Source organism: Psittacula echo (genome assembly GCF_963264785.1).
Source record: "Psittacula echo genome assembly, chromosome: 9".
Classification (NCBI taxonomy): Eukaryota; Metazoa; Chordata; class Aves; order Psittaciformes; family Psittacidae; genus Psittacula; species Psittacula echo.
In genome coordinates, this window is record NC_137745.1 from 14,681,875 (window position 1) to 14,707,799 (window position 25,925).

General features: G+C 39.8%; 3 protein-coding genes across 4 annotated transcripts in view; 1 reads left to right on the forward strand and 2 right to left on the reverse strand.

Moving 5' to 3' along the window:
• Nucleotides 1-591: 591 nt before the first annotated feature.
• On the reverse strand, nt 592-5,173 carry PDE12 (phosphodiesterase 12; the record flags this gene model as incomplete). Its single annotated transcript, XM_080625777.1, has 3 exons — nt 592-2,119; nt 2,839-2,917; nt 3,947-5,173. 3 exons carry the CDS (start codon nt 5,171-5,173, stop codon nt 1,677-1,679), a joined length of 1,749 nt encoding a protein of 582 aa, XP_080481903.1. The 3' UTR covers nt 592-1,676.
• Nucleotides 5,174-5,377: 204 nt separating this feature from the next.
• On the forward strand, nt 5,378-19,688 carry DNAH12 (dynein axonemal heavy chain 12). Of its 2 annotated transcripts, XM_080625386.1 has the most exons (13): nt 5,378-5,499; nt 6,937-7,027; nt 7,307-7,333; nt 9,247-9,407; nt 11,534-11,624; nt 11,904-11,930; nt 12,830-13,019; nt 13,948-14,023; nt 14,875-15,033; nt 16,198-16,393; nt 17,592-17,780; nt 18,936-19,086; nt 19,553-19,688. In XM_080625386.1, exons 2-13 carry the CDS (start codon nt 6,971-6,973, stop codon nt 19,561-19,563), a joined length of 1,335 nt encoding a protein of 444 aa, XP_080481512.1. In that variant the 5' UTR covers nt 5,378-5,499; nt 6,937-6,970; the 3' UTR covers nt 19,564-19,688. The 2 variants fall into 2 exon arrangements, with proteins under 2 accessions (XP_080481512.1, XP_080481513.1); XM_080625387.1 differs by lacking the exons at nt 18,936-19,086; nt 19,553-19,688 and adding an exon at nt 16,603-16,644 and having other exon boundaries at nt 17,592-17,639.
• Nucleotides 17,432-25,925, reverse strand: part of APPL1 (adaptor protein, phosphotyrosine interacting with PH domain and leucine zipper 1) — a 51,772-nt gene continuing 43,278 nt past the window's right edge. The window contains exon 22 of the mRNA XM_080625379.1: nt 17,432-17,729. Coding sequence (XP_080481505.1) covers nt 17,682-17,729 — 48 coding nt within the window. The 3' untranslated portion in view covers nt 17,432-17,681. The remainder of the gene's footprint in view (nt 17,730-25,925) is intronic.

Consider the following 25,925-nt stretch of genomic DNA (forward strand, 5'->3'; position numbering starts at 1 on the left):
AGTGGGTAAAAAAACTCTGGACAGTTCATGAAGTGTCATGTCATTTGGAGACATGATTTATGGGCCTGTATCCCTTTAGCCTTGTACAACCTTGGAGGCTAAACCTGCCTGTTGATTTCACCAGTGCAGTTGTTTATCTGCATCAATTTGTTAGATGGTCAGATACTCCACTAACAAAAAACATTAGTAATTTTACTGGAAACTACATGTAAACAGCTGCTCTGTAGCCTTTTCTAAGCTCCTGCAAAGCATCACCCTTCACAGTATAGCAGGTACTATGGCAAGAGACAGGATCGATGACTCTCAGCAATACCCTATGTAACACTGACTGCTTAGTTTTAGTAGTATACAAACAGTTTAGTGAATCCCAGCCATACCCTACAGCCCCCAGAATGCAGTGGAGGTGAATAGTTGTGCAAAGACAGGGTACGTAGTTTTTGTCAACCTGGATGGACTTGTTTTGCCATGAATGACACCAGTAACTAGGAAAAGAATCAATTGACAACACAGACAATTGAGAAGGGAACTTTATTCAGTGAAGGAAGGAGATCCTGTGAAATGGTTTTGAAATTGTTTTTTCTATATGGACTAATGGATGCAGGGAAAGAAGCTGGTTAAATAGTTAAAACCCTTCCAACACATTCAGTGAAGGTATGTGTAAAATACATCTCCCACATCCAAGTTATCTCCTACAGAATACCAAAGACCAGACTCCCTTCTGGAAGGAAAAAAATGCAAATACAAACCCTACTAAAAATTCGGGTCACCTTTGTATGCAATAGAGCAACAAAACAGAATTGTGATAAAGGTTTGCAAGTCACTTTAAAGATTTAGGCACACACAGCTAATGCACCACATCAGCTATTCCGTATCTCTCCCCTGCTTGTTGATGACACTAAGACTTCCCTCCCATCCAGAGTTGGCTGTCCTAAGATTTAGTATTTCTTTCATTGCCAATGATTGTAAACAACAGAAGGAACAGATGTTCAAAGTAGAAGCAGTCCAATTTTACCAGGTGCTAAAGTTACCCTCACTACCCAACATGAAGTGGGCAAGCACAACACTTCCAAATCAGCTATAACCTTGAATTTAACATGGTTGATTGTTGACAGAAAGCCTACTCACTGGTAATTTAAAGAACAGCTTTCCAGAAGGTAGTAGGTGCATGTACATTGTTCATGCCACTTAGCATAACTGTAGACCAACTTTCTATTAAGTGAAAGAGAACTTCTGAACTTCGCTTTTAAAAACTGTCTTCTCATGGCAGTAATTACACTGAGGCTGAAGCAACCAAATCCTTTTATTTTCATGTTCTCCCTTTGGTTCTGAATTAAGCAGGGCTGAGTTTGGACACTCTTACATCAGGTTTATGCATCTTTTTTTAGCAAAATAATTCTTAATCCTTTAAAAACACAAGTAAAAATGTGTATGATAATCCAGTTTTCAAAATCCCCTATTTTAAATATTTTTTATTGCTATTAGTGTATAAAAAGGGAAAGGAAAAAGTTGTCATGCAAATATTCTGAACAGTCTGATAATATTCAGCAAAACCATTAAACACAGGAACTTGTCAGTGATCATTCTGAATTTCCTTTTAGCAGCATCAAGCCAGGGTGCAGCCTCAGTTCCCCAGCATTAAATTTCTTGTTTGAAAACCACCAAAAGCACCATACACTTTATTTCCACTTTAAGTCACATATTAGTGCTATATGATCAGAAGGATGTGAAACACTTGGCAAAGCTTGATGGGCTGTTACTTCTTCATGGCTTGGCAACGGAATGACCTGTTCAACCTCTAGAGAATTCCTGTCAATGAAAATGTAGTCCAGACATCCATGAAACCCACCAACATAGTTTGTGTAAGCAGGTTCTCCACAAGCACTTAGCAGTTTGAAAGGATGGCTTAGAGGCATATTGCACTTTTCTTCTTCACCATTTGAAACCCAGTCTGCATTATCTTCGGCAATGCTACCACTGTTAATAAAACTGTAAGTTCCAGATGATGGTGTACTATTAAAATCTCCACAGAATATGACTGGTATACTTGGATACAAGTCATGTGCTACATGCTTGATGTGAGACAAGGCTACAGCAATTTGGACAAGACGGATGTGCCCACCTAAGAACATAAAAACATATTACTTTAGATACATCACTGAAGCAGAGGAGGTCTTTCCAAAGTTGCTCATATCATGTATAGCTCCAAAACAGTGACCTCATTTAAATTTTCTGTGCACTACATTTTAGAATAGTTTTCATAATGAAGCTTTTGAAGTTTATGACTATGAACATTTTGGAGAGGCAGACAATGTTTTAATTTAAACTTGCACATGCATGAACTCTGAACCTTCAACACCCGTATTACAGCAGATTTCCAGGCCATCCTAATGATATTCCCCAAAAACACAGAACCATAAGAAAACTAAATTTAAAAGAGGAGAATCTCTTCTAAAAGCTTCCATAGCCCAATCTGGTTGCTCTTTTGGCAATAAGTCAAGATAGCTACCTCAGGTACAATAGGTCTGGGAAGCCATGAGCACACATGAGACCACCTATGTTTTATGGTCTACTCTTTGGGTGCATTGTGTGTAACACAACTTGTCTTGCTCTCAGCTGCATTCTACTGACTCCCAGGGAGATGAGAACAATCCTGCTCTAAGGAAAATAAATAGACCTAGCAGCCTGGCTTTGATTCATCTAGATAAGAAGCAAAGCAGGAAACCCTGAGCTCCAGAAGAAAAGATTATAGCTGCAAAAGAATGGGGGGAAATCTCCCTGGGAAGGACGAAAACCTTTACAAACCCAGTTACCCTACATACAGGTACATGACAAAATTACCTTTTGGGTGCCAATATAGGTGGGTATTAGCTACACAAATCTTCCTGGAAGGATCGCTTGTAGACTGAAGAACTGAAACCTTCAAGAGAAAAAGCAATCATTGGTAAGGCTTACCTAGAGAGGTTACATATTTTTAAAAATGTAATAGTTATCTTATGTTTTTGTGACAATGCAGTTCAAAGAATCTGATACTTGTAACTACTGAGTAATACAGTTCCTAAGTTGAGTCTATTTATCTTCTATATAAAGTCTGGGTATCAGCCAATAAATACATCCAGGTATTTGACAAATGTTGTTTTGCCCATAAGTGTCTGGTTTGGCTTTATTTTTTGCTTCTATCCATTCCATATTTTTTCATAAGATGTTGCTAACGCTGTAGCATTCTTGACTTTTATTTTCTATTCTCCCACCTCTGGTTTTAGCAAGCAAACTGTAGTACTGCACAGTTAAACTGAACATAAATTTAGAAGCCATTTCAGTTATCAAGGAAAGCTTGTTACTTCTACACAGCCCACAAATAGGAAGCTTTTACCAATGACTGTTTCTGAAATCCCTGACACAGACCTGTAGCTTACACGTTTGTACTTACTTACACAATAGCTCTGCTGGCAGACCCTCTGAAATTAAGAAGCTCACAAACCTGTCCAACCTTATTTCTGTTCCTACTGTCACAAATGGCACTATTAAAGCAAGCTGAATTAACTGAATCTCATTTAAAACTTATTTACAAAGTTTAAGTTTTATGAAATATATATTCTGACATAGGAGAGTAAGTAGTGAAAACTTGGCAGCTAATACCACCAACATGGGCTCAAATCGTGGTCCAGAATCTCAATTGCTGTCTTCATCTGAAAGTGAACAGTTTTGCCTTTTTTTACCAAATTTTGGTAATGCCATATATCCAGTTCAGTAAAGAGTCAATGTTTTGTTCTTGGTCCTAAGTTGCTCTTCTGCTGTTACCTAGCTAACACAGAATATACCACTGTTATGTTTAACATTGTTTCTCCCTCACCTCCCTTCTCCTTGATCTGACACTCATCAAACCTAACTTGGCTGCACCTGCCTGGAAGCAGTAGGAAGAAGAAAGAATGCATGTAAAAGCTGGTACCTGCAGTACAGATGACCTCTGCAGCACCTTCTCCTGCACCAAGGGGTACTTGGCCAGCTTATCACACAACTCCTTGTGCACTGGGTCTGAGAGCAGGGCTTCGCTGAAAGCTATGTCGTGCTGGCTAAGGAGGCTGAACTTGTCCCTGCGGTAGAAAATGGCCAGGCCTTCGTGCTGCTTCTCCTTAATCTTGAACAGTCCTTCGAGCCCAAAAGCATCCAGAGCTGGAGCCAAGCTGTCCACGAAGACGGATTTATCCACTTCTTGCAAGCAGATGAGGTCGGCGCTGTATCCCGCCAGCTCCTTTTTGAGCAGGTTCTGCCGGTAGTCGAGCTCCAGGGCGTACGGGGCACAGTACGGGTAGAGCACGGTGCGGGAGTACTCCGTCTGGGCGTAGATGTCGGCCAGGATGTTGTAGGTGACGGCGCGGACGAAGCCCTCTCCGCACACCTTCCTAGTGTAGACGTGCCGGGAGTCGAAGATGCAGGCGCCAGGACCAGCCTCTACGGGGCCGCTGCTCTCCACCTCGCGGGGCGGCCCGTACCGCTGCGCCCCGTCCCCGGGCGTGCACTGCAGCTTGAGCCGCAGCCCCACCAGCGCGTTGGAGGGGATGAAAACGCGCTCGACGACCGCCGTCTCTACCCAGTCTGGGCCATCACCGGCCGCCGCCCCCCCGCCAGCCGAGGGCCGCTGTTCGCGGTACCAGCGGAAGAGGCAGTGCTGCGGCGCGGCGAACTCGGTGCTCACCTTAGGGCACACAGGAAAGCCGGCCAGCAGCGAGCGCGGCAGCCGGAGCTCTGTGAGTGTGGGCCGGTTGCGCTCCACGCGGTACCGCGCCTCCCCGATGTGCAGCACGGCGCCGTCCTGCCAGGCCGCCGCGTTGGGCACCTCATCGGCCACCGCCTCCCCATCCCGGGAGAAGAGCCGCACGGCCGGCGCCTCCGCCGGCGCCTCCTCGGCCGGGGCACCCGTCGCCCGCGCCTTCTTACTCTTCTTCGCAGCCTTAGCGTTACCCTTGGCAGTGTTGGCGGCGATGCGGGCCAGCACCCGGCCCAGCGGCTCCGCCTTGTCCCGCTGCATGTGCCTAGCGCTGCCGTCGGGGAGCACGAGCCGCAGGGTCAGCTTAGGCTCGGAGGGCACACACCGCACCACGGCCCGCTCCATGGCGGGCAGCGCGGCGGGCGGCGCGCGGAGCCTCCCGAGGGCGGAGCACAGCCGGCGCCACATGGAGCGACCCGCGCCCGGAAACAATCTGCCGCGCGGAAGGCAGCGGAAGTGCGCGAGACTGCTCCGCGTCGCCTCAGGCGGGCGGTGCTTCCTCAGGCGGGAGGTGCCCGACTGAAGGGGCGGTGCCTGACTGAAGAGGCGGCCCCACGGTGGTGACGGCAGCAGGAGTAGGCGGGATTCACCTTGCCTGTCTGGTGAGTGCCTGGCCGCATTCTGAGGACGTAACCCTTCTGTATGGTGTAGGTGAAGGTGCTGGGATAAATCGCGGGGTTTGTCCCCTCAACAGCCACATCCCGTCCCCTCAGGAAAGCCGTCACCGCCTCCTGGTAAGCGGCTGCCGGGAAAGGGGATTGGTCTCCCAAGTAACTCAGTGCAAACAGTCTCTGCGTAAATCCCTTGGTATCAAAGGCTTGGGTTTGTCATCTGTGAAAAGATATTTCGTGTCTAGTTTGAAACTTCAAACTGAACAGTCATGTGCTGTGAGAATGTGTGAGGAAGGTGCCCAGTGCTCCCGAAACCGCATCTGAAATTCTCTCCAGCTGTTCTTGCAGCCTCTGCTTGTGGGGCACTGCCACGCAGGTACAAAATGAGGATTTTCGGGTTTCTTAGTCAAATGTGGGCAAGTGGATAGTAAGTCTCTGGAATTCCTTAGAAAGTAGCAGCTTACTAGAAGCTCAGCAGCAGCTGCCTGTTGCGTGATGGTGTTGTAATTCCTTAGGCATTCGTGCTGCCCTCTGGAGAAAAGTTTTTATCTGCTTTATGCAGGCAGAACGCTGGAGCAAAGACACGCACTGACTTCCTTGGGTTGTAGTAGGCCCTGTGGCAGACTAAAAAGTCTCTGCTGCTGTTTTCTTTTTCTCATCACAAGAGTCTACCAGTAGTCTGTTTCTGCACAGAGCGCGGCAAACACCCTTCTGTGAAGAAACGGGTGTCGAATGAGCGCTCCGCTCTGGAGAGCAGGAGCACCCTCGTTGGAAGACCGCGGCCGCAGGCCGGCGGTGAGAGGACGGTTCCGGCTGTGTCCCAAACGACATGGCGCTGAGGGCTTGAGGGGGTGGGCGGGTCCAGCAGACCCACCGCGCACCCCCCCCCCTCCGCTGCCTGGCAACCGCGTTGTTGTCCCGAGCAGGTTGCGTGCCGCCGTCGTGCCTGTCGATCCCCCGGGATCGCGATACCGGTAGAGGTGGGGTGAGGTGAGGTGAGGCGAGGCGAGGCGAGGCGAGGCAGGCGGGCGGCGGGGCGATGACAGGGGCTGCTGCTGCTCTTCGCTCCACACACCCGGGCTCTGCTGGGCTGAGAGTGCTCTAGGAAAACGTGGTAGGGCCTCGTCTTCCTGTGGCTGAGCTTATGTATTCGGGTGGCTCCACCACCGCCAGTTTTAATTCATTTCTAGGACATACTAGTAATATAGCAAGTGGCTTTGGCTTTTTCCTCCTCTGTGAGAACCTGTTAAAATGCAGTTGTCAGTTTGTGCATCGTGTTTCCAGGGTAACCCTGCTGTCAAGCTTTTGGGATAGCCATACTCAGCCACAAGCAAGACTTGAGATGCCATGGAAGGACAGTCTTTTAGTGAACCTGAGCCCAGTCACACACTAAGTTTTTATTTTTCTTCTCTTCCCCGTCTTCCCCCTATTTTTCTGTATTTATACAAATAAAAAAGAGCTGGTAAATGAAAAAAAAGGTTGCATCAATTAAAATGATAGCATTATTTTTAGTATATTGTTTGTCGTTTTCTGCACATCTCACTCTCTGTTTTACTTCAGAATTGATCGAGCTTTAAAAGCCTATCACGTATCCATGGAAGAAAAACGCAACAGAGAACCTGTACCTCCTATCCCAGAACTGCCTTCCACTGTGAGAAAGTGTTTCTGTAATATTTTAACTGTTGCCTGTTCTTTGTTATTCGGGCATTTATGGCTCTTACTTCTTAGTACTTACTTAAAGATATTTATCTCAATCCTTAGTAATTTATAAATGTGTTTATGTGCCCAGGCAGTCCCATTGAAACTGATACCTGTATATCTACAGAATAAAATCTTTGTTTAAGAATAATATTTGTTAAATTGTATATTTCTGATTTTTTTTGTTTGTGTGTTCTTAATACATAAGGATTTTCTGTTCCTTTTTATACAGATGAACAGTGAGCTAAAACAACAGATGGTGAGTTAAATTCTGCTTTTTCTGCTTTTTTAGAGTAGAAGAGTGAATGTTCTCTATTCAGAAGGATTAGTGTGTTATGTGCAATTGATGTTGGTTAAACAGGAAGTGCTTTTTCAATAGTCTTGTTGGGGAAAAATGGAGTAGGAAGCAAAATAGGAATCTCTTCTTGTGGTCCAGTAGAAGGAAAGTATTTTTCTATTACAGGAAGTATGCCCATTAGTAATTGAAGTTTGGATCTAAAATGATGTAGTTCAAGATCATTACTTAGAAAAAATCCTAACAGGCTTCAGGATTTTTTTAATTCCACTGGGGTCATAGACAGTTCTTGTAGAAAACTTAGTCTTTGACATTGTTCACCTGATTTGAAGAACACCTACAGATCCTGGAATTTGTGTATAGCTTTTAAAATAAGACTTGATCTCTGAGAGCCACTTTAAACTCGGATTAGCACTGAAATGTTTGTGTCTTTTTTTCCTAGCTGATATTAGGTTTTATTATGTTTTGTTTTATAAGAAAACTATCACTCAGAAGCATAAACATCTATTCCTTTGGCCACAAAAATACCCAACTCTGTTTGTATGTACTTTTTGCCAGATAAAGTTTTGTCCAAAGAACAATAACTGTAACCTTGAACTGTTTATTGTCAGTCATAAACTTCAGCAGAGAACTAAGGAAAATGCTGTACTAAAAACTACTATATTTTATATTTAAGCATTGAGGCAGGGAGGCCATTTTACCAACTGTAGAGTAACTTCTAGGGTACTAATCAGTGAGTACTGAAAGATGAGATTTTGTCACACACTAAGTTTTTATTTACTTTCTCTTCCCCGTCTTCCCCCTATTTTTCTGTATTTATGCGAGGTGATTATCAAACTTTGCTTGCTCCCTATCTTTAACTGTAGTTACCCAATTATCTGCTCCACATATTCATCCTACCCCCAGACTAGGATTCTTACTTGAAGCCCATACCTGTTTCCACTTTGCTGTTGCACAGCACAGCTACCCCACAAATGTGGTCATAATCAGAACTTCCGTCTACTTAGCTGGAATCCCATATCCATCCCACCGAATTACAAGCTGCCTTTTCATTGCGAATCTGCATCCACAAGACAGGATTTAGCCACATACCCTCAGCGGTGTTAGCACCTTGCTTGCCTCTTTCGTTTTAGTAACCTCAGTTTATTCTTTGCTGAATTCAGCCTTGGTTCTGAAGAAGATGCACACCTTGACATACTGTAAGTGAATGTTACCTAGAAAGCCCAGAGTTGCTGCAGCTTAGAGTACTGTCAAGCATCTTCTTGGTATTTGCAGAGGCACTTGTTCTGGTAGCTCTAGTTTCCAGACAGGCAATTGAAATGAAGTTGTGCCCTGCTCTGCCTTTGTGTCTGAATTTGTTCACATTACCTAGCATCATGGACTTAATGAGGCAGTAACTGGTTTTTTAGTGACCAGACAAAAAGGGAGTAGATAGTCACCTGCTCAAGCCACAGGAACAGCCGGGCCCCATCAGAAACGGAAATGTGCCTACATCAGAGCTAGTCAGGCGAGGTTTGCCAGTGGGGAGGAATTAACAAGCTGCTGTTCTAGTGTCTTCTGTACTATGCACAGCTGGTAGACTATCAGTTGAAGAGATTTGTAATAGAACCTTACTTTGATGCAACATGCTAATCTCGAGTTAATACAACAGCACCAATGTTTTTTACTATTGCGGACTTTGAACTTTGCCATCTTAGCATATACAGAGTTTTTCTGTTTTCTGAAAGCTAAACTTTCTTAGATTTCTTAGATTGTAGAAATCTGAGTCTACCTCATTTTACATCCTGTGTATATTCAACTTAGTACATGCATCTGTTAAACTGCTTTCTGGACAGGATTAATTGTATTCTGCAATCTTGGTTTTGTTACGGGTTTAGATGTCGTACTCAGATGGAGCACATCGCCATAAGACTTCCAGAACTTTGCTTCCTCCTACTGTTCTACCTTCATCATCCACATCTGATATGTCACCATCACAGAATAAACTATTGACATACCGAAGAAGCAAAGAGCAGCAAAAGAGGCTTAATCAGTTACTGTGAGTTTGATGTAATTCAAGAAATATCAAAATTCAAATGAAAGAAACAGCACATTTGACATCTGAGAAATAATGGTGTTTATTAATTTTAGAGGTTTTTGATGTCAGTATTGCAGTGCTGATCGCTTTTTATCTAAAATCGTTAATAGAAGAACATTTGATGGAATCTCTGATGATTTTTCTTTTACAGCACCCAAAATCTGCTTGAGATGTTTGTTGGGGTGAGTTGTGAGCAGAAAGTGACCTTCACATTTTGAATGTTGTTTATGATAGTCTGAAAAAAAAATCCTTTCTCTTTATGAAAACCTTTTTTTCAAAGAGACTCAACACCTGGATTACTTGCTTGCTTTTGTATGAATGATCCAAATGTGGGTCTACTTCTAACATCTTTGTCGGCACTATCACTATCTTAATGCATTTGCCACTGAACTTAGTGATCTGTGTCACTGCCAGAGGAGCCCAGCTGCCCATCTGGGTAAATTCACATAAAATTGCCTTTCAAGATTTTCATTTGGAAAGAAGGAAAGACAATAGGAAAAGGCTGCTTTCATGTACTTGTTAGGCCTGATAGAAAAACAGGGGTTTGGTTTGGGTTTATTATTTTGATAGAACTTTATTCCTGAGATACCTACATTATTCTCAGGAACTTACTGAAAAGGTAAGACATGTTGATAATCTTCGCATAAATGTGAGAGGATTATGTGGGCTAAGGTTGCATTGTTTATAGTAGTACTATGAAATATATAGCAGCTTGCGTTTTCATGTAATGGATTAAAAAGGGAAGGAAATCTAATGGTATTTGATAGGATTAAAAAGCACAGAAAAAATGTTTTGGTCTTCTGAAGAAGAAATGAAAATTGAAAGATTTACGTACATAAGTCTTAATTTAACCTGTTTGAAATACTGTTACATCAATACTTGTATTTTTGTTGGTGGGGGTTGTTAGTGATTCCATTTTCTGTGACTAGTTTTGGTGATGGTAACCAGTTAACCGGTTACTTAACTAATTGATACACAATTGATACTCTACTTCAGTGGCTAAACTTTTACATGGCCAAGTATTACAGGTTGTTTTTTGTTGGAAGATACCTTTATGTGTCCATAATTGCTTGCTTCACTGGAGCTAGGCAGACATGTAAGACTAAGTTGTGGTATTGAAGTCTGAGAAGAACTGATCACGGAAGAGATATAAATGCTGGTAGCAACACTCAGTTATAGACAGCAGTTAATATATATAAGTTAAAAACAGAGAAAGGTGTTTGCTTTCTTTTAATAGTTTAAAGGCTGTTATAATACAAATCTAACAAACAAGAAGTCTTTTAATTTTAGCTCTTGGAAAGTAAATTCTGACCTTTCAATGATAGCTGCAGAAGGAAAGTGCAGTTTGTAGAATGCAGATGTTCATTATGCTGAAAATATCAGCTATGTTGTAGTCATGACTTGCTGTACAGTAAAGTGCTGACAAACAGTGAATATTCTGCTGGAATGTTGATTCAGTTACATTTTTGTACAGTGAACTGTCTTTTAAATAAGGTCCTCTGAAGTAGTGATTTGAGTGTATACTTGAAATTGGCAGTCTAACTTCCGCTTGGGACTTTTCAGTTGTGTTATATTGAGATAAGGCTGAAATCCTGGCAAGAGACATACAGGTATGTGTATCGCAAAAGAATGGACTGAAACGTTTTAATGCGCAAGGTCAGCAGGATGTGCCACCATTAACTATTTAAAGTTTTCTGATACTTATTTAGCAGTTTATAACCACAGACAGTAAAAAAGAGCTGCTCTTAAAATCAACACCTTTGGGAGTTTTGTTCTGCACTCTTTTCTTACCCCTCCCCCCCACTACAGTTGGACAAGATCTGTTGTAGTTGTTTGGGGAGAAGTAAAATATAATCTTAACAGGAGCAATTGGATGAGGTGAATCAGGACATATATATTGTGATTATGGTCAAGACAAATGTGGCTGTTGGTATAAGAGCAGACAGAGTATGCAAAGGCAGACTTACCTCTTAGTGCTCAAAGAGCTGGTAAATGAAAAAACAGGTTGCATCAATTAAAATGATAGTGTTATTTTTAGTATATTATTTGTAGTTTTTCTGCACATCTCACTCTCTGTTTTACTTCAGAATTGATCGAGCTTTAAAAGCCTATCATGTATCCATGGAAGAAAAACGCAACAGAGAACCTGTACCTCCTATCCCAGAACTGCCTTCCACTGTGAGAAAGTGTTTCTGTAATATTTTAACTGTTGCCTGTTCTTTGTTATTCGGGCATTTATGGCTCTTACTTCTTAGTACTTACTTAAAGATATTTATCTCAATCCTTAGTAATTTATAAATGTATTTATGTGCCCAGGCAGTCCCATTGAAACTGATACCTGTATATCTACAGAATAAAATCTTTGTTTAAGAATAATATTTGTTAAATTGTATATTTCTGATTTTTTTTGTTTGTGTGTTCTTAATACATAAGGATTTTCTGTTCCTTTTTATACAGATGAACAGTGAGCTAAAACAACAGATGGTGAGTTAAATTCTGCTTTTTCTGCTTTTTTAGAGTAGAAGAGTGAATGTTCTCTATTCAGAAGGATTAGTGTGTTATGTGCAATTGATGTTGGTTAAACAGGAAGTGCTTTTTCAATAGTCTTGTTGGGGAAAAATGGAGTAGGAAGCAAAATAGGAATCTCTTCTTGTGGTCCAGTAGAAGGAAAGTATTTTTCTATTACAGGAAGTATGCCCATTAGTAATTGAAGTTTGGATCTAAAATGATGTAGTTCAAGATCATGACTTAGAAAAAATCCTAACAGGCTTCAGGATTTTTTTAATTCCACTGGGGTCATAGACAGTTCTTGTAGAAAACTTAGTCTTTGACATTGTTCACCTGATTTGAAGAACACCTACAGATCCTGGAATTTGTGTATAGCTTTTAAAATAAGACTTGATCTCTGAGAGCCACTTTAAACTCGGATTAGCACTGAAATGTTTGTGTCTTTTTTTCCTAGCTGATATTAGGTTTTATTATGTTTTGTTTTATAAGAAAACTATCACTCAGAAGCATAAACATCTATTCCTTTGGCCACAAAAATACCCAACTCTGTTTGTATGTACTTTTTGCCAGATAAAGTTTTGTCCAAAGAACAATAACTGTAACCTTGAACTGTTTATTGTCAGTCATAAACTTCAGCAGAGAACTAAGGAAAATGCTGTACTAAAAACTACTATATTTTATATTTAAGCATTGAGGCAGGGAGGCCATTTTACCAACTGTAGAGTAACTTCTAGGGTACTAATCAGTGAGTACTGAAAGATGAGATTATGTCACCTCCCCTTAAGTATAAGAAATGGTAAATAAAAATTGTCAAGCTTAGTGGAAAAATATTTACATAGCCAATTATTAGGCCTCTGACAATATTGTCCTTCCAGGAAAACTATCTCTTTCTGAAGAAGTGTGTGCTAAGGAATCCCATCCCCCCCATTCAGCACCAGTGGCTGATGTCCGTGCTCACGTTGGTGCCACAGTCACTTATGGAAGGCAAAGACAGAAAGCTCTTAGTTGAAAAGCTTTTAGGGGAGATAATGGAGGATTATGAAAAGAGCATGAGAAGATTTGTGGGTAAGTACCAGAAACTACACAGTACTAGCATACTTTAGCATACTGTGATACTAATATTACTATATTAATGCTGCTTTCTATGCATGAGGAAGCTCACACTAGAAAGCTGCAAAGATAAGTGGCTGGTTTCAGATATTGCTCATTCAACTCATTTTGATTTTTAAATTTTCTTTCCAGAGTTGCTAACTGGAATTTTGAATGTGTATTCCCTTGAAATCATGTATTAATGTTTTTAATTCACATTTATACTATCTGAAATTGAGTCAAATTTTGACAATATTTTGGTAGACAGCTGATCTTTTTAAAAATGGAGATTAAAAAAAAGATCACAATTTAACATGGAATTAACTTCTTCAGAATGTCATCAGTGGGATAATTATAGTACCCCACTGTCATTATATTAAACAAAATTGCAACTTAGAATCATAGAATGTCTCAAGTTAAGAGACATTCAAGTTAAGAAGACTCTCTCTTAAGAATCATCAAGTCCAAATCTGTGCTCCTCGCAGGACTACCTAATACTAAACCATATGGCTAAGAGGAGTGTCCAGATGCTTCTTGAACTCTGCCAGACTTGGTGTTGTGACCTCTTTCATGGGGAGCCTGTCCCAGTGACCGGCCATCCTCTTGGTGAAGAAATTACTCAAGTACTTAATTATTTAAATACTGGTCTGTTTGAAAACCTTCATAAATGGGGGACAGCACTGGAATTAAGCCATCTGAATCTGAACAGATGTTTAGCAGAAGCTGTGATTTTGAGTTACCTTTGGGAGAATACGTTTTGAAGGCTTGGATGATACAGTTACCTTTCCATCCTACTGGGTGCTTGGTTCAACCTGGAGTACGACTGGTCAACAACTGAGGAAAACCAGTACCTATTGAATACGGCTTAATTTTCTTCTAATGTTCATATATTTTTTTTTCCTAGTGCGAAGTATTCTTATTAAACCAGACATAAAAGGACTTGAAGATGAAGAGGAGGCACCTTTGCCTTCATTACCTATGTGAGTGGATTAAGATAGCAAATTGACCCGCTGGCAAACGTAGTCGGTTGCATGAGTGAAATTCTTGTTGAGCTGCATGAACACACAATATTATATTATGGCACAGTATTAATTCTGGAGTCCCTTAATGAGACATTCTTTTCTATCTGCATTCAAACATCTTATATGTGATTGCTTTACAAAGTTTCAGCACTGACAGGGTTTTGTTACTGTTGTTACAGTTACATATAGGAGTGCTAGTGACTGCAAATGAGACTTCTGGCTCTGAGTGCCCAGACTCTCAAGTCATATTGCAGCCATCCCTGGAATAAAGTATGTGCGTATGGGGCTGTTTACTGGCAGACAGCAGCCTTGTACAGTACTTCAACATGCTAAAACTGCATCTAATAGCAAGGTTTCATATGCCTTTGCTGTTACGAGGTGAAACCTTGAGACCGAAGGAAAGGCAATTATGCTCTTTCCAACTAGAGGAGGAATTCAGTAGACAAAATATAATTATCTGAATGCCACTATTTGCTCAAGCATAAGAATGCGTGCCATCTAAATAATGGTGATAAATACTTCTTCTTAGCAGTTGGTGAAGTTAGAAGTTTACATTGGAAGAGTAGGTGATCTGAAAATACTGTGGAATATAAAACATGGTTGATCAGAGTGTTTTTGTGGCTTCCACTGCATCGCATTGAGTATATGTGTATGGCACTTAAATAACTATTCACGTTAGAGAATAAACTTTTTAATGCTACTTTCTATATGTTTTATTCACATATTGTTTGAACTCTTCACTCCTGTTTGTTTCTTTGTTTTGGTTATCTGGTTGTGGTTTTGGTTTTGTTTTTTTTTTTCTTTTTCAGAAGCCTGGATTTTTCTAGTCCATGGCATAAGAGTTTTACCCGAGCAAAGAGTAAAATCCTTTCCAAGTTGCACATTCTCCACCCCACAATGAAATCACTACTGGATTTTGGATATGCAGCATTCTTTGACTTTCTTCTAGTGGATTTCTCAAGCCTCAGGTAAAGTCTGTTTTGGTGAGTTATTAACCCATATAGGATTTTGAAGCTGGTAACTTGCTGAGGGTGTACTCAGTCTCACTGTCCATGTTGCCAACAAAGACGTTAAACAACACCGGTCCCAGTACTTACTCCCGAGGGACACCACTCATCACTGATTTCCTCTTGCAAATGGAGCCATTGACCACAACTCTGAATGCAACCATCCAGCCAATTCGTTATCCACCAGTGGTCCATCCGTCAAATTCATGCCTCTCCAATTTAGAGACAAGGATATCGTGTGGGACAGTATCATCTACCTGGACTTGTGAAAAGCATTTGACGTCAGTTGCTTTTCCCTTATCTACCATTGCTGTAACTGTCTTGTAGAAGGCCATCAAATTTGTCAGGCATGATTTGCCATTATTGAAGCCATGTTGGCTGTCACCAATCACTTCCTCATTGTCTGTGTACCTTAGTATAGTTTCAAGAAGGATCTGCTCCATCATTTTGCCAGGCATCAAGGTCAGACTTACTGGCCTATAGTTCCTTGGGTCTTCCTATTTTTCCTTTTTAAAAATAGGGGTTATGTTTCCCGTTTTCCAATCTGTGAGAACTTCACTGCCATAACTTCTCGAATATGAGGGATAGTAGCTTAGCTGCTTAACCTGCCAGTTCCCTCAGGACCTGTGGATGCATCTCATTAGATCCCATAGACTTGTGCACCTTCAGGTCCCTTAAATGGTCTCATACATGATTTTCTCCTACAGCGGGCAGTTCTTTATTCTGCCAGTCCCTGCATTCTGTAAAGGTCTCCTCATTATTTTTTTTAATTTTAATGCCATGATCACTATAGAAGTCTGGTTGAAGTAGCATTTGAAAAATTGACTTGAGTAGGGAATTCTGTGCTAAAGATCAGGTTTCTTGCCAGTTTTCATCGGATGAATTTTATTTTTAATCTTGGAACTTTTCATCATTTTCAAAAAGATAATTCTTCATATCTTTTTCCTTGTTATTTTTCCTGGTAACTGTTCATTATTTCCTGGGATTCGTGGTATTTTTTCCGCATTTAAGTCTACGGAAGTGATGCTTAGGTTCCCACTGTGCTTTCTGCTAAAAAAGTACGGGTTTCTAATACAGTATAGATGACTGTTTTGTTTATAAGGTGGGTGTATCTTTCTTTTCTAGACTGAAAGAGCCAGTTGACTGTGAATCTTTAAAGACTGATGTCTCTCAAAGCTGTTTTAAAGCAGAAAAGAAAATACTGATGACATGGTATCAAAGAATTATCAATCTCTTTACTCAAAATGAGGCACTGAATAGTGTAAAGTTGGATCAGCTTGACTCTTTTTATAACTGTGTGGCTGTTCTTATGTCTAATCAGGTAAAAATCTTTCTTCTCTGTGATAAACCTAATGTGAAATTTAGGTCAGTGCGTTTAATGGGTCAGCATGAAATATGATATGAGACCTGTTTAATCATTGTTAGCCATCTGTTTGCATATGATCCAGTAAAGTATTCAAAGTGTTATATATTTTTAACTTCCCTCATTTAAAATAAATACATGATCTTGTCTACTTCTTTTTCTTCTAGCTTTTTAGATGCAAAAAATGACTTCATTTTACCAAATAGAATGTAAGTCTCTTATCGAAGAAAGTAACTGTGTTCTTAGGCCCCTTCCTATCACTGATCTTGGCACTACAGTTACATGTCATATATTAGCAAAATTAACAAAACCTGGTCTCTCTCCCCTGAAAGCAAACTTACTTACACAAGCACGCTGAAGTCTGGCTCTGCCACATGTGTGCAAGTGGATATAGTTCTGTAATGTTTCCAATACATTTCTTTTTCTGTGGAAAATGATCCCACAGTGCTGAGTTATTTTTTCCTTTTTCCTCCCTGATTGTTTTTATCAAGATGGAAGTTATATGAAGTGTCTTTCAGTTATTTTTTTGTTGTTGTTTTGGGGATTTCCAATTGGTTTATTTCCTAATAATAATAAACAAAGAACATTTGCAGGAAAACAACTGATTTCAGAGTCAATTGTTTTTCAAAGTCCTCAGTTTACTGAAAATTAAAAATCCTTTAACTTCTAGTTAGAGCATCTGTTGTTCACATTGTTCCATGTAAGAATATAATAATCAGTGGGAATATCTATGTTAAGCAGTTCAAGGAGGCAGTATTTTGGGTATTAAACCTTTATTTACTTTGTGGAAAAATAATGGAACAATATTCTAATCAAATCATTGTCATATTAAAAAAAAAAAAAAATCAGAGGAAAATCAGAAATTCCAGATAGTTCATTTATACTTAGAGCATGTGTTAGTAATAGACTGACTTTTGTAGCAAAAATAAATGCATGGGCTTTACTGAAATGTTTGTGTACTTGTTCATTAGTTAACATCCTTTAGGGGCTGGGACTAGTACTTACTGATGGCCTTAGAAAAATTCATAGTTCTGAAGCTACCCATTAGTCAGGGCGTAAGTTGTAAAATGAATGGAAATTCTGATTTACTGAATGAAGGCAAGTGGGATGGGATTTCTCTTCTTTTAACTAACAGGGGATATATGTTATTGCCTAGGTGAAAGACTTGTTGACAAGAACAGTTGAAGCTTATGTGAAACTTTTTGATCCTGAAGACAGAAATGGCCCACCTTTGTTTAAGATGGAATTAATTCTTGATGACCAGAAAATAGAGTTTTATCCAAGCTTGCAAGACCTAGAAGAAGGAATTCTGTTTATAGCAAATTGCATAGGAGAGACGCTCCAGGTGTGCTTTTATCTTTAAATATGTAACTGTGAGTTTTCTCAGTGTGTGCAAATATAAGTAATTTAGAACTCTGACTACCATGCTAATAGGAAGCAGAATGCTTCCTATTTATTTTTTATATTTTTATATTTTTATATATTTATATATATTTTTATATTTATATATAATATTTTATTATTATTTATATATTATTTTTTACCTTAAGGTATTTATTTTCCATGAGCATTCTGCAGGTCACATCATGAATCTTGATGCCCAGTGGAACTCCAGGCAGCTCTGAAACTCATTTTTATATTCCTTGTTCATAAAAAATTGGTGTACCTGCTACTGGTAGTTTTAGTCTGCAGGTTTAATTTACAAAACTGCATGTCTACAAATGGATTGTCTGCCTGTTCATTAAGGAAATTCAGACTAAAAACCTACTCAGGAAAGAAAACTAGATAGAAAATAAACTTTTTGTTTTCTTATTCAGTATATTTAGAAAACTGAGACTGCTTTAAGTACAAGTAACCATATAATCTTATTTATTTATATATTTATTTTGAACATTGAAAATTAAGTAGTCTTGCTGTGTATACTTGCTATGAACTAACATTTTGCATAGAAATACAATTAGTACCTTAGTTATATGTGTGATGATTTACAATAAATTTGCATTAATGATTAAGATCCCCAGAGAAAATTACAGTTGATATTCCTTTTCTTTCTAAGGAAAAGAAAAGCCTCAAATCTCTTAAGAACTAATACATACAGTATGCAAAGATTTATGTCTTGAGAACCAACCTGTGACTCCGGGGAGGACAGCCTTTCTGGGGGCTTTAGCTATATCTCTGTGGACTAAGTACTGGCCTTTAATCATACATCATGGTACTTTGAAAGAAGTGTTTTGCATTTAGTTGTATGTGTTGGCACATAGGACAAAATTTATTTTTCTGTAACACTGGGTAATTCTTTTTTGTCTGTTTCATGTGTTTCCTGTTAAACTGTTTGAATTGGGAAGAGTCATTCTAGGTGTGTGTGAAGCACCTGACCTTGGTGACAATTAGGGTCTCATATTTTATAATGTCTTCTGCAGATTGCAACTTACTCTTAAACTATATATATCCTGGTACTGCTTTTTAAAATCTAAATAATTACAACTTGCACTTGTATTAGAACATCCAAACGGTACGTTCTTGGCTAACGGAAGACACTACAACTCTGGATGCTGAGCTTCCTAAGCATGTCTTAGAATGGGCCACATCTACACTGAAAAAGCGTATCAGAGACAACTTAGAAGGTCCAAAGAAATATTTTGAAAAATATGGTGAGTGTTAGAAGAGTGTTTAAATAACTGTGTGACTTCTTTATAATAAATAACTTATAGGACAGTGTATGTGTTATCACAGTATTAATCCAATCTAATTGAATTGTAGTTGAAAAGTATGGCTGGCTTGTAGATGGAACTGCACAGGCACGGGTAGAAAAATTTGAATCAGAAGAACACAGTTTTGGTGAATACACTGCTGTAAGTTTTAATGCTACATTTTATCTTTAATTTTTACTATACATAGAGCAATAACAAAAAGGAAACAGAGGATAAGGGGTGCTTAACCTTTAGCTAAAAATTATGTCAACTGCCTACAAATCTACAACATTAAGTGTTTTTTCTCCTAAAAATCTGTGGTAAATAGAAAAAAAAAATATTTTATCCAACGTATAATACTGACTCATGTAGCCAAGTATTTAAATAACAGCTCTGAGGTGTAAAATGTAATGTTTTTTTTCTGAAGTTAATAGATGAATTCTTCACCCACAAGAAGGAAATCTTGAGTTTACCTGAGGTGGCTTATTTCCGTATGGTCTATTTGAATTCTGAGGATTTAAAGCAAGGTTTGGCAAGTAGCGCAAACGCCTTTGCAAAAGTGCTAATGGACAGAATAGTTGCAAATTACAGAGAGGAAAATGAAAAGTAAGTAGAATTTTCTGCTTGTGAATGTTATGTGTGTTAAATGCATAGTAGATGCATGTAGAAGAAATGCAAATATACCATACTTGTGTTTAATGAAGACTGTTGGCAAACTAATCATCTAATCAAGTTGCACCAGCTGATGTGTTTTTTCCTCTGTTTTAGACTCAAAAACTAGTAGGGGAACTTACTAATAGACTTGGATAACAGAGGCGCCAAAAGATCAAAGGAGTTCATTACCACTCTGGCTGTGTTTTTGCTGTGTGAAAAACAGTATTACTGCACTGTCAAAGAAAAGACTAGCTAGATTCTTTTGTTGCATGATACATACCTCTAGATTTTCATAGATAATGGTAGGTAATAACATTGATTAATTAGAATAGAACAGAATAGGATAGACTTATTTCAGTTTGAAGGGACCTACAACAATCATCTAGTCCAACTGCCTAACCAATTCAGGGTTGCCCAATAGTTTAAGCATGTCATTGAGACCATTGTCCAAATGCCTCTTAAAACACTGCCAGGTTTGGGGCATTGAACAGCTCTCTGGGAAGGTCGTTACAGTGTTTACTGCCTTCTCAGTAAAGAAATATTTCCTAATGCCCAGTCTAAACTCACCTGGTACAGCTTTGAACCATTCCCACGTGTCCTATTACTGGTTACCAGGCAGAAGAGATCAACACCTCCCTCCTCACTTCCCTTCCTCGGGAAGCTATGGAGAGCCATGTAGTTGCCCCTCAGCCTCCTTTTCCCCAAGCTAGAGAAGACCCAAGTCCTTAGCTGCTCCTCACAGGAGATGCCTTCCAGCTCTTCACCAGCTTTGCTGCCCTCCTCTGGACGCATTCAAGTAGCTGAATATACTGCTTAAATTGTGGGGCCCAGAACTGCTCACAGTACTCCAGGTGAAACTGCACCAGCACTGAATATGGGATAATGCCGTCTTTTGACGGGCTGGTTAAGCTGTGTGTAATGCACTCCAGGATGAGGTTTGTCCTCCTGGCTACCTGCGCACACTGCTGACTCATACTGGGTCTGCTGCCCACCAGCACCCCTGGATCTGTTTCTGCAGGGCTGCTTTCCAGCCACTCCTCTCCCAGTTTATGCTTGTGCCTGGCATTACTCCATCCTAGGTGGAGAATCCGTCACTTTGACTTGTTTTATCCCATTAGTCATAGCCCAGTGCTCCAGTCTATCTAGGTCTCTCTGCAAGACATCCCATCCCTCAAAGGGAGTCAACAGCATCTCCCAGTTTGGTATCATAAGCAAACTTGATAATGGCGCATTCAACTCCTGCATTCAGATTGTTGATAAATGTGTAAAGGGGAGCTGTCCCTAGAACTGAGCCCTGCGAACAGCACTGATGACCAGTTGCTGGCCAGATGAAGCCCCATTCACTACAATGCTTTGAATTCTTCATCCAGTGCACTGTGAACCCACTCACCCCACAGCTGGACAGCTTGTTCAGAAGGATGCTGTGAAGGACAGTACCAAAAGCCTTACTAAAGTGCAGAAAAAAACTACATCCACTGTCTTTCCTTCATCTACTAGGCAGGTGACCTTAGCATAGAAGGGATATCAAATTATTTAAACAGGACATTAATTTGCAGGTATGGATTAAATTGTAAGTGAAGTCATATTAAGTTTTGGTTAGTAGTAGTCAACAGCTACTAGTACAACAGCTGTAGTCAAATTTTATGGTGATTCCATATTACCAAAATGTGAAAATATTTGTTATGAAAGTGTTTCTGTGTATGCCAGTGATGCTGTACTTAGGTTCATATCCTTACCAATAGTAACACAGAATCCAAACAAATTGGTTGTGCAAGTTAAGAAACAGTATTTTTCTAGACTGGCTTGGTCATATTCCCTATTTTGTTTCATAAAGTAGTGGTGTTGGTGTATGGGGTGTTAAAGAAGTAGTTTGAACTTTTAATTCCATTAAAGTTGAGCTCGAAGCCAGTCAAACTCAATTCTTAAAATTTTGACATTTGTGTAAAATAAATCTACAGGATATGCAGGGAATTTGAAGCCATTAAGGAACGTGCATTAAAAGTTCCTGAGACAACAGAAGAAATGGCGGAAACAGTAGCTTACATAAAGAAAGTCAAAGACAAAGATATTAAGGACCTCTTGTTAAGGATCAAGGTAAATTACTCTTTTAATTCTTAATCTTTTACTGAACATTCTGGCCTGTACAAATACAAAATTCATTTGGGAGTGCAGACTTTTGTCTGATCATGCTGCAGATATGGGTAAACTGTATCCTCAGTGTTACTTCAGACCAAAGTCCAGTTCATTCTTTGCCATATGCCTTTCCTTCGTACTCCCCACACCCATGTGTTCTGTATGTTGGTGAGGAAATGCAGCTTTTAATAAATCATAGCAGATTGTAAACCACTCAGATTATTGTTTGTACCTAGAGACTTATTTCACAGCTGCTTAAAAAGCTATTTGTGAAAATGTAGCACACAAGTGTAAAAGAATATTATGTGTAAAATCAGTCATAACTCTGACCACACAAGAAGCAGTTTACTCTTTGAGCAGAATATAGATTATGTTTCATTAGCAGTAGTACTTTGTGTGAGCTCAGAGAACAGAACTGTGTAAGGTGTGGGTCAGCCAAAACCAATATTGGATAAGAAGCTCTTTGCTATAAGTTGTGATGAGATGTATCAGATTTTCTGTTATGGTAATAGGTCTGTAAATATAGCATGTTTATTCTGAAGAATTTATGGGGTTTATATTTTTAATAATATTAGGATTTTTGCACTTAGATTTCCAGGCCACAGGAGTCATATTTAGAGAAACAAGCTTACAAATGGGGCAGGGATTTTAATATTTTTTAACTATGTATTTTGAATATTAATATTTGGTTGGCTGAAATGGCTCTGAATTCTGAAAAGTCTATGAAATGTAGACTTATGTTTTATCTTTTTAGATAATATTGTCCTACCCTATATTCTAACAGATCTATGAGACTTAAAGTTTTGTGAAATCTCTTTTCACAGAAGTGCTCTCAGCAGCTGCTTTACTTCTTAGACAATTTTTTATTTCATCCTGAAGACATTGCACTGAATGCAACAGTTCAATTATGGCCAAAGAGGATTTACTCTATTTTTGATGAGCATTATGATGTAAGAGCATTTTCTTAGTTTATGGTATATTTTGTCTTGTTAGACTTTTCACAGTACTTGAGCTATTAATTTCCTCACACATGTGACATGAATCATACTAACTTAAACATGCATAAATAACGTATTTACAGAATTTTTTATATCAATAGAGGGCTTTCTGTGGAGTGATTGCTTAAGGCCTTCAGCAGGTCTTACTGTTATCTTAATTTGTTTGTTGTCAGTACTAGGTAATTTGTAGGAAGGTGAATATTTGCTACACTGCAGTTGACTAGTATTGAAAATGCAATTGCCATAATAAAGTCATAATAAGAGTTAGTGCTCTGGACTGGAAGTCATTTAATTAAAATGATATTTTGTTCTGTCAATAAAAGAACAGTAGGAATTGTGTTTTTGAGGTAGCAATCATTAATAGAGAATACACAACATCTGGTTTTCTCTGTGTGACTGTAGATTATTCTCTTTTCTTCTGCTTCTCTGTATTCGTTTCACTAGCATTCATTCTCTCTGGCTGTGATACAGTTAAGTCAAGCCTTTACACTTGACTCAAGGCTCTTGCCTCTTTATAGGAATTTAGAGTAATTTTAATAATGTCTCATAAAAATGCTTAAGAATTAACAAGATGAGAATCTATCTTATCTTTTTATGTTTGTTTGTTTGTTTGGGGGGGTTTTGGAGGTTTGGAGGTTTGTTTGTTTTTCCTGTAATACTTTCCTATCTTTTGTCTGACTGCGGCAGGAAGTCTCCAAGGCAATCCTAACTGCCATGATTGCTGAGTTAAGGGTCCCATGTTAACATATAGGGGTTGCACACACTTAAATGTGACATTTAGAAAGCAACTCCTTTAGTAATTTCAACTGTTGTGACAATAATAAATTATCTGGATTGTTTATTTTCTGTCTGTTTGTGCTAAGTATTTAATTTAGATGGTACTGTGTATGTTAATTATTGAAAGGACTTAAAACCACTTTTGCGTTGCCTTTGTACTATTTTAAACAGCCCAGTTGTTTTGCAGCTCATTGAAAAGTGTAAATGTAAAGGAGAGCAAGAACTAATGCAGAAACATGAGAAACTGGTGATGGACTTAGAAAAGCTGACGTGTTCTGAGGCAGAGTTTGAAGAATACTCAGAACTGGATCGCATGCAACAGATCTGATTGACATTTAGTATAAAACACATAGAAATGTTTTGTATGTTGAATATACAGGGATCATGGAAAAAACCCTAGAATTTAAAGTAATCAGTTATTTTATTAAAAAGAAGTGTCATGGTTTAAGCCCAGCCAGTAACTCAGAACCACGCAGGCTCTCTCTCACTCCCCCCCCTTCCTCGCCCCCTGGAGGGATGGGAAGGAGAATCAAAAGAATGTAACTCCCACAGGTTGAGATGAGAACAGTCCAGTAACTAAGGTATAACACAAAACCACTACTGCTGCCACTAATAGTAATAATGATAAGGGAAATAACAAGGGAAGAGAATACAACAGCTCACCATCTGCCGACTGATACCTAGCATGACCTGAGCAGCGATCTCCCTTCTGGGCAACTGTTCCCAGTTTATATAGTGGGCATGACGTGCTGTGGTATGGAATACCTCTTTGGTTAGTTTGGGTCAGGTGTCCTGTCTATGCTTCCTCCTGGCTTCCCCTCCTCCCTGGCAGAGCATGAGACTCAGAAAGTCCTTGGTCAGAGTAAACATTACTGAGCAGCAGCTAAAAACATCGGTGTTACCTGCGCTGTTCCCAGGCTGAAAGTCAAAAACACAGCACTGCACCAGCTACTAATAAGGAGAAAAATGACTGCTACTGCTGAACCCAGGACAGCAAGCAACAACCAAAAAGCACACTCCAAACCCATCTGTAGTTTAACACCAAACCATGGGTAATTACTTTGTTGCTGTCTCTCAGCAGGGGAATGTTAGCTGAGTAGTATCCCAAATTGCTCTTTGATGCAATGCCAATCATTTGGATAAATCCAAGTGAATATAATTTCTCTGAAGCCTGAGCTATTCGATAAGAAATTACAACAGTGAATTACTTTTTTGCAGGTCAGTGCTCTTACCCTCACCAGAGTACGCAAATGTGCACAGAAACCATGTGCATCTGACCTATGACTTTTACATCAGAAATTGAGCTTGACAGCTTGACTCAGTCTCATCTCTTCTGAGCAACATCTGAGCCAGTCCCTCTCCCCATAGATGGTTACAGTTATCCATTAGACAAAAGGACTAGTTAAATTAAATTTTTATAACTATGTTTAGGTGCTGCCTAATCTGCTTTTCAACCAGAAGTGTCCTGGGTTCAGCAGTAGCAGTCAGTTTTCCTCCTTCTTAGTAGCTGTTGCAGCACTGTGTTTTTGACTTTCAGCCTGGGAACAGAGCTGATAACACCGATGTTTAGACTGACCAAGGACTTTGTGAGTCTCATGCTCTGCCAGGGAGGAGGAGAAGCCGGGAGGAAGCAGGGACAGGACACCTGACCCAAACTAGCCAAAGAGGTATTCCATACCACAGCACGTCATGCCGGGGGATGTAACTGAGAGCTACCCGGAAGGGCACGTCCTCTTTCTGGCGGGCTCTCTTTTCCGGCGGGCAGTATTGTATTCTCTTCCCTTGTTATTTCTCTTATCATTATTATTATTGGTGGCAGCAGTAGTGATTTGTGTTATACCTTAGTTACTGGACTGTTTTTATCTCAACCCGTGGGAGTTACATTCTTTCGATTCTCCTCTCCATCCCTCTGGGGGGTGGGGGGGAAGTAGACTGCGTGGTTCTAATTTACAGCCGGGGCTTAAACCACGACAAGAAGTTAATTTGGGTGGGAAAGCACATGGTGCTTGAATTCCTGGCTCAAGTGGAAGAGAACTTTTAACAGACTTACAGAGACTAAGTGTTTTAGCTCACACGATTTAGCAAGGTTTGCTCAGGTTATTTTTAGTTGGTAGGCTGGCTGGCTGTCATGCCAGTAAGGTATTTCCCATACCTCTTGTTTTCTTTGATCAGAAGTAGTAAATACCTGTTTTTATTTATTCACTTCAGAAGTACTTTCTACTGCAGCTGTTGCTACTC

What these genes read in the sequence shown, in the direction of transcription:
- DNAH12 (XM_080625386.1), top strand. Translation starts at nt 6,971, where the DNA reads ATGGAAGAAAAACGCAACAGAGAACCTGTACCTCCTATCCCAGAACTG. An exon ending in AAGAGGCTTAATCAGTTACT is followed by an intron (nt 9,408 to 11,533) that starts GTGAGTTTGATG and finishes GTTTTACTTCAG; the next exon opens with AATTGATCGAGCTTTAAAAG. An exon ending in GCATAGGAGAGACGCTCCAG is followed by an intron (nt 17,781 to 18,935) that starts GTGTGCTTTTAT and finishes CACTTGTATTAG; the next exon opens with AACATCCAAACGGTACGTTC.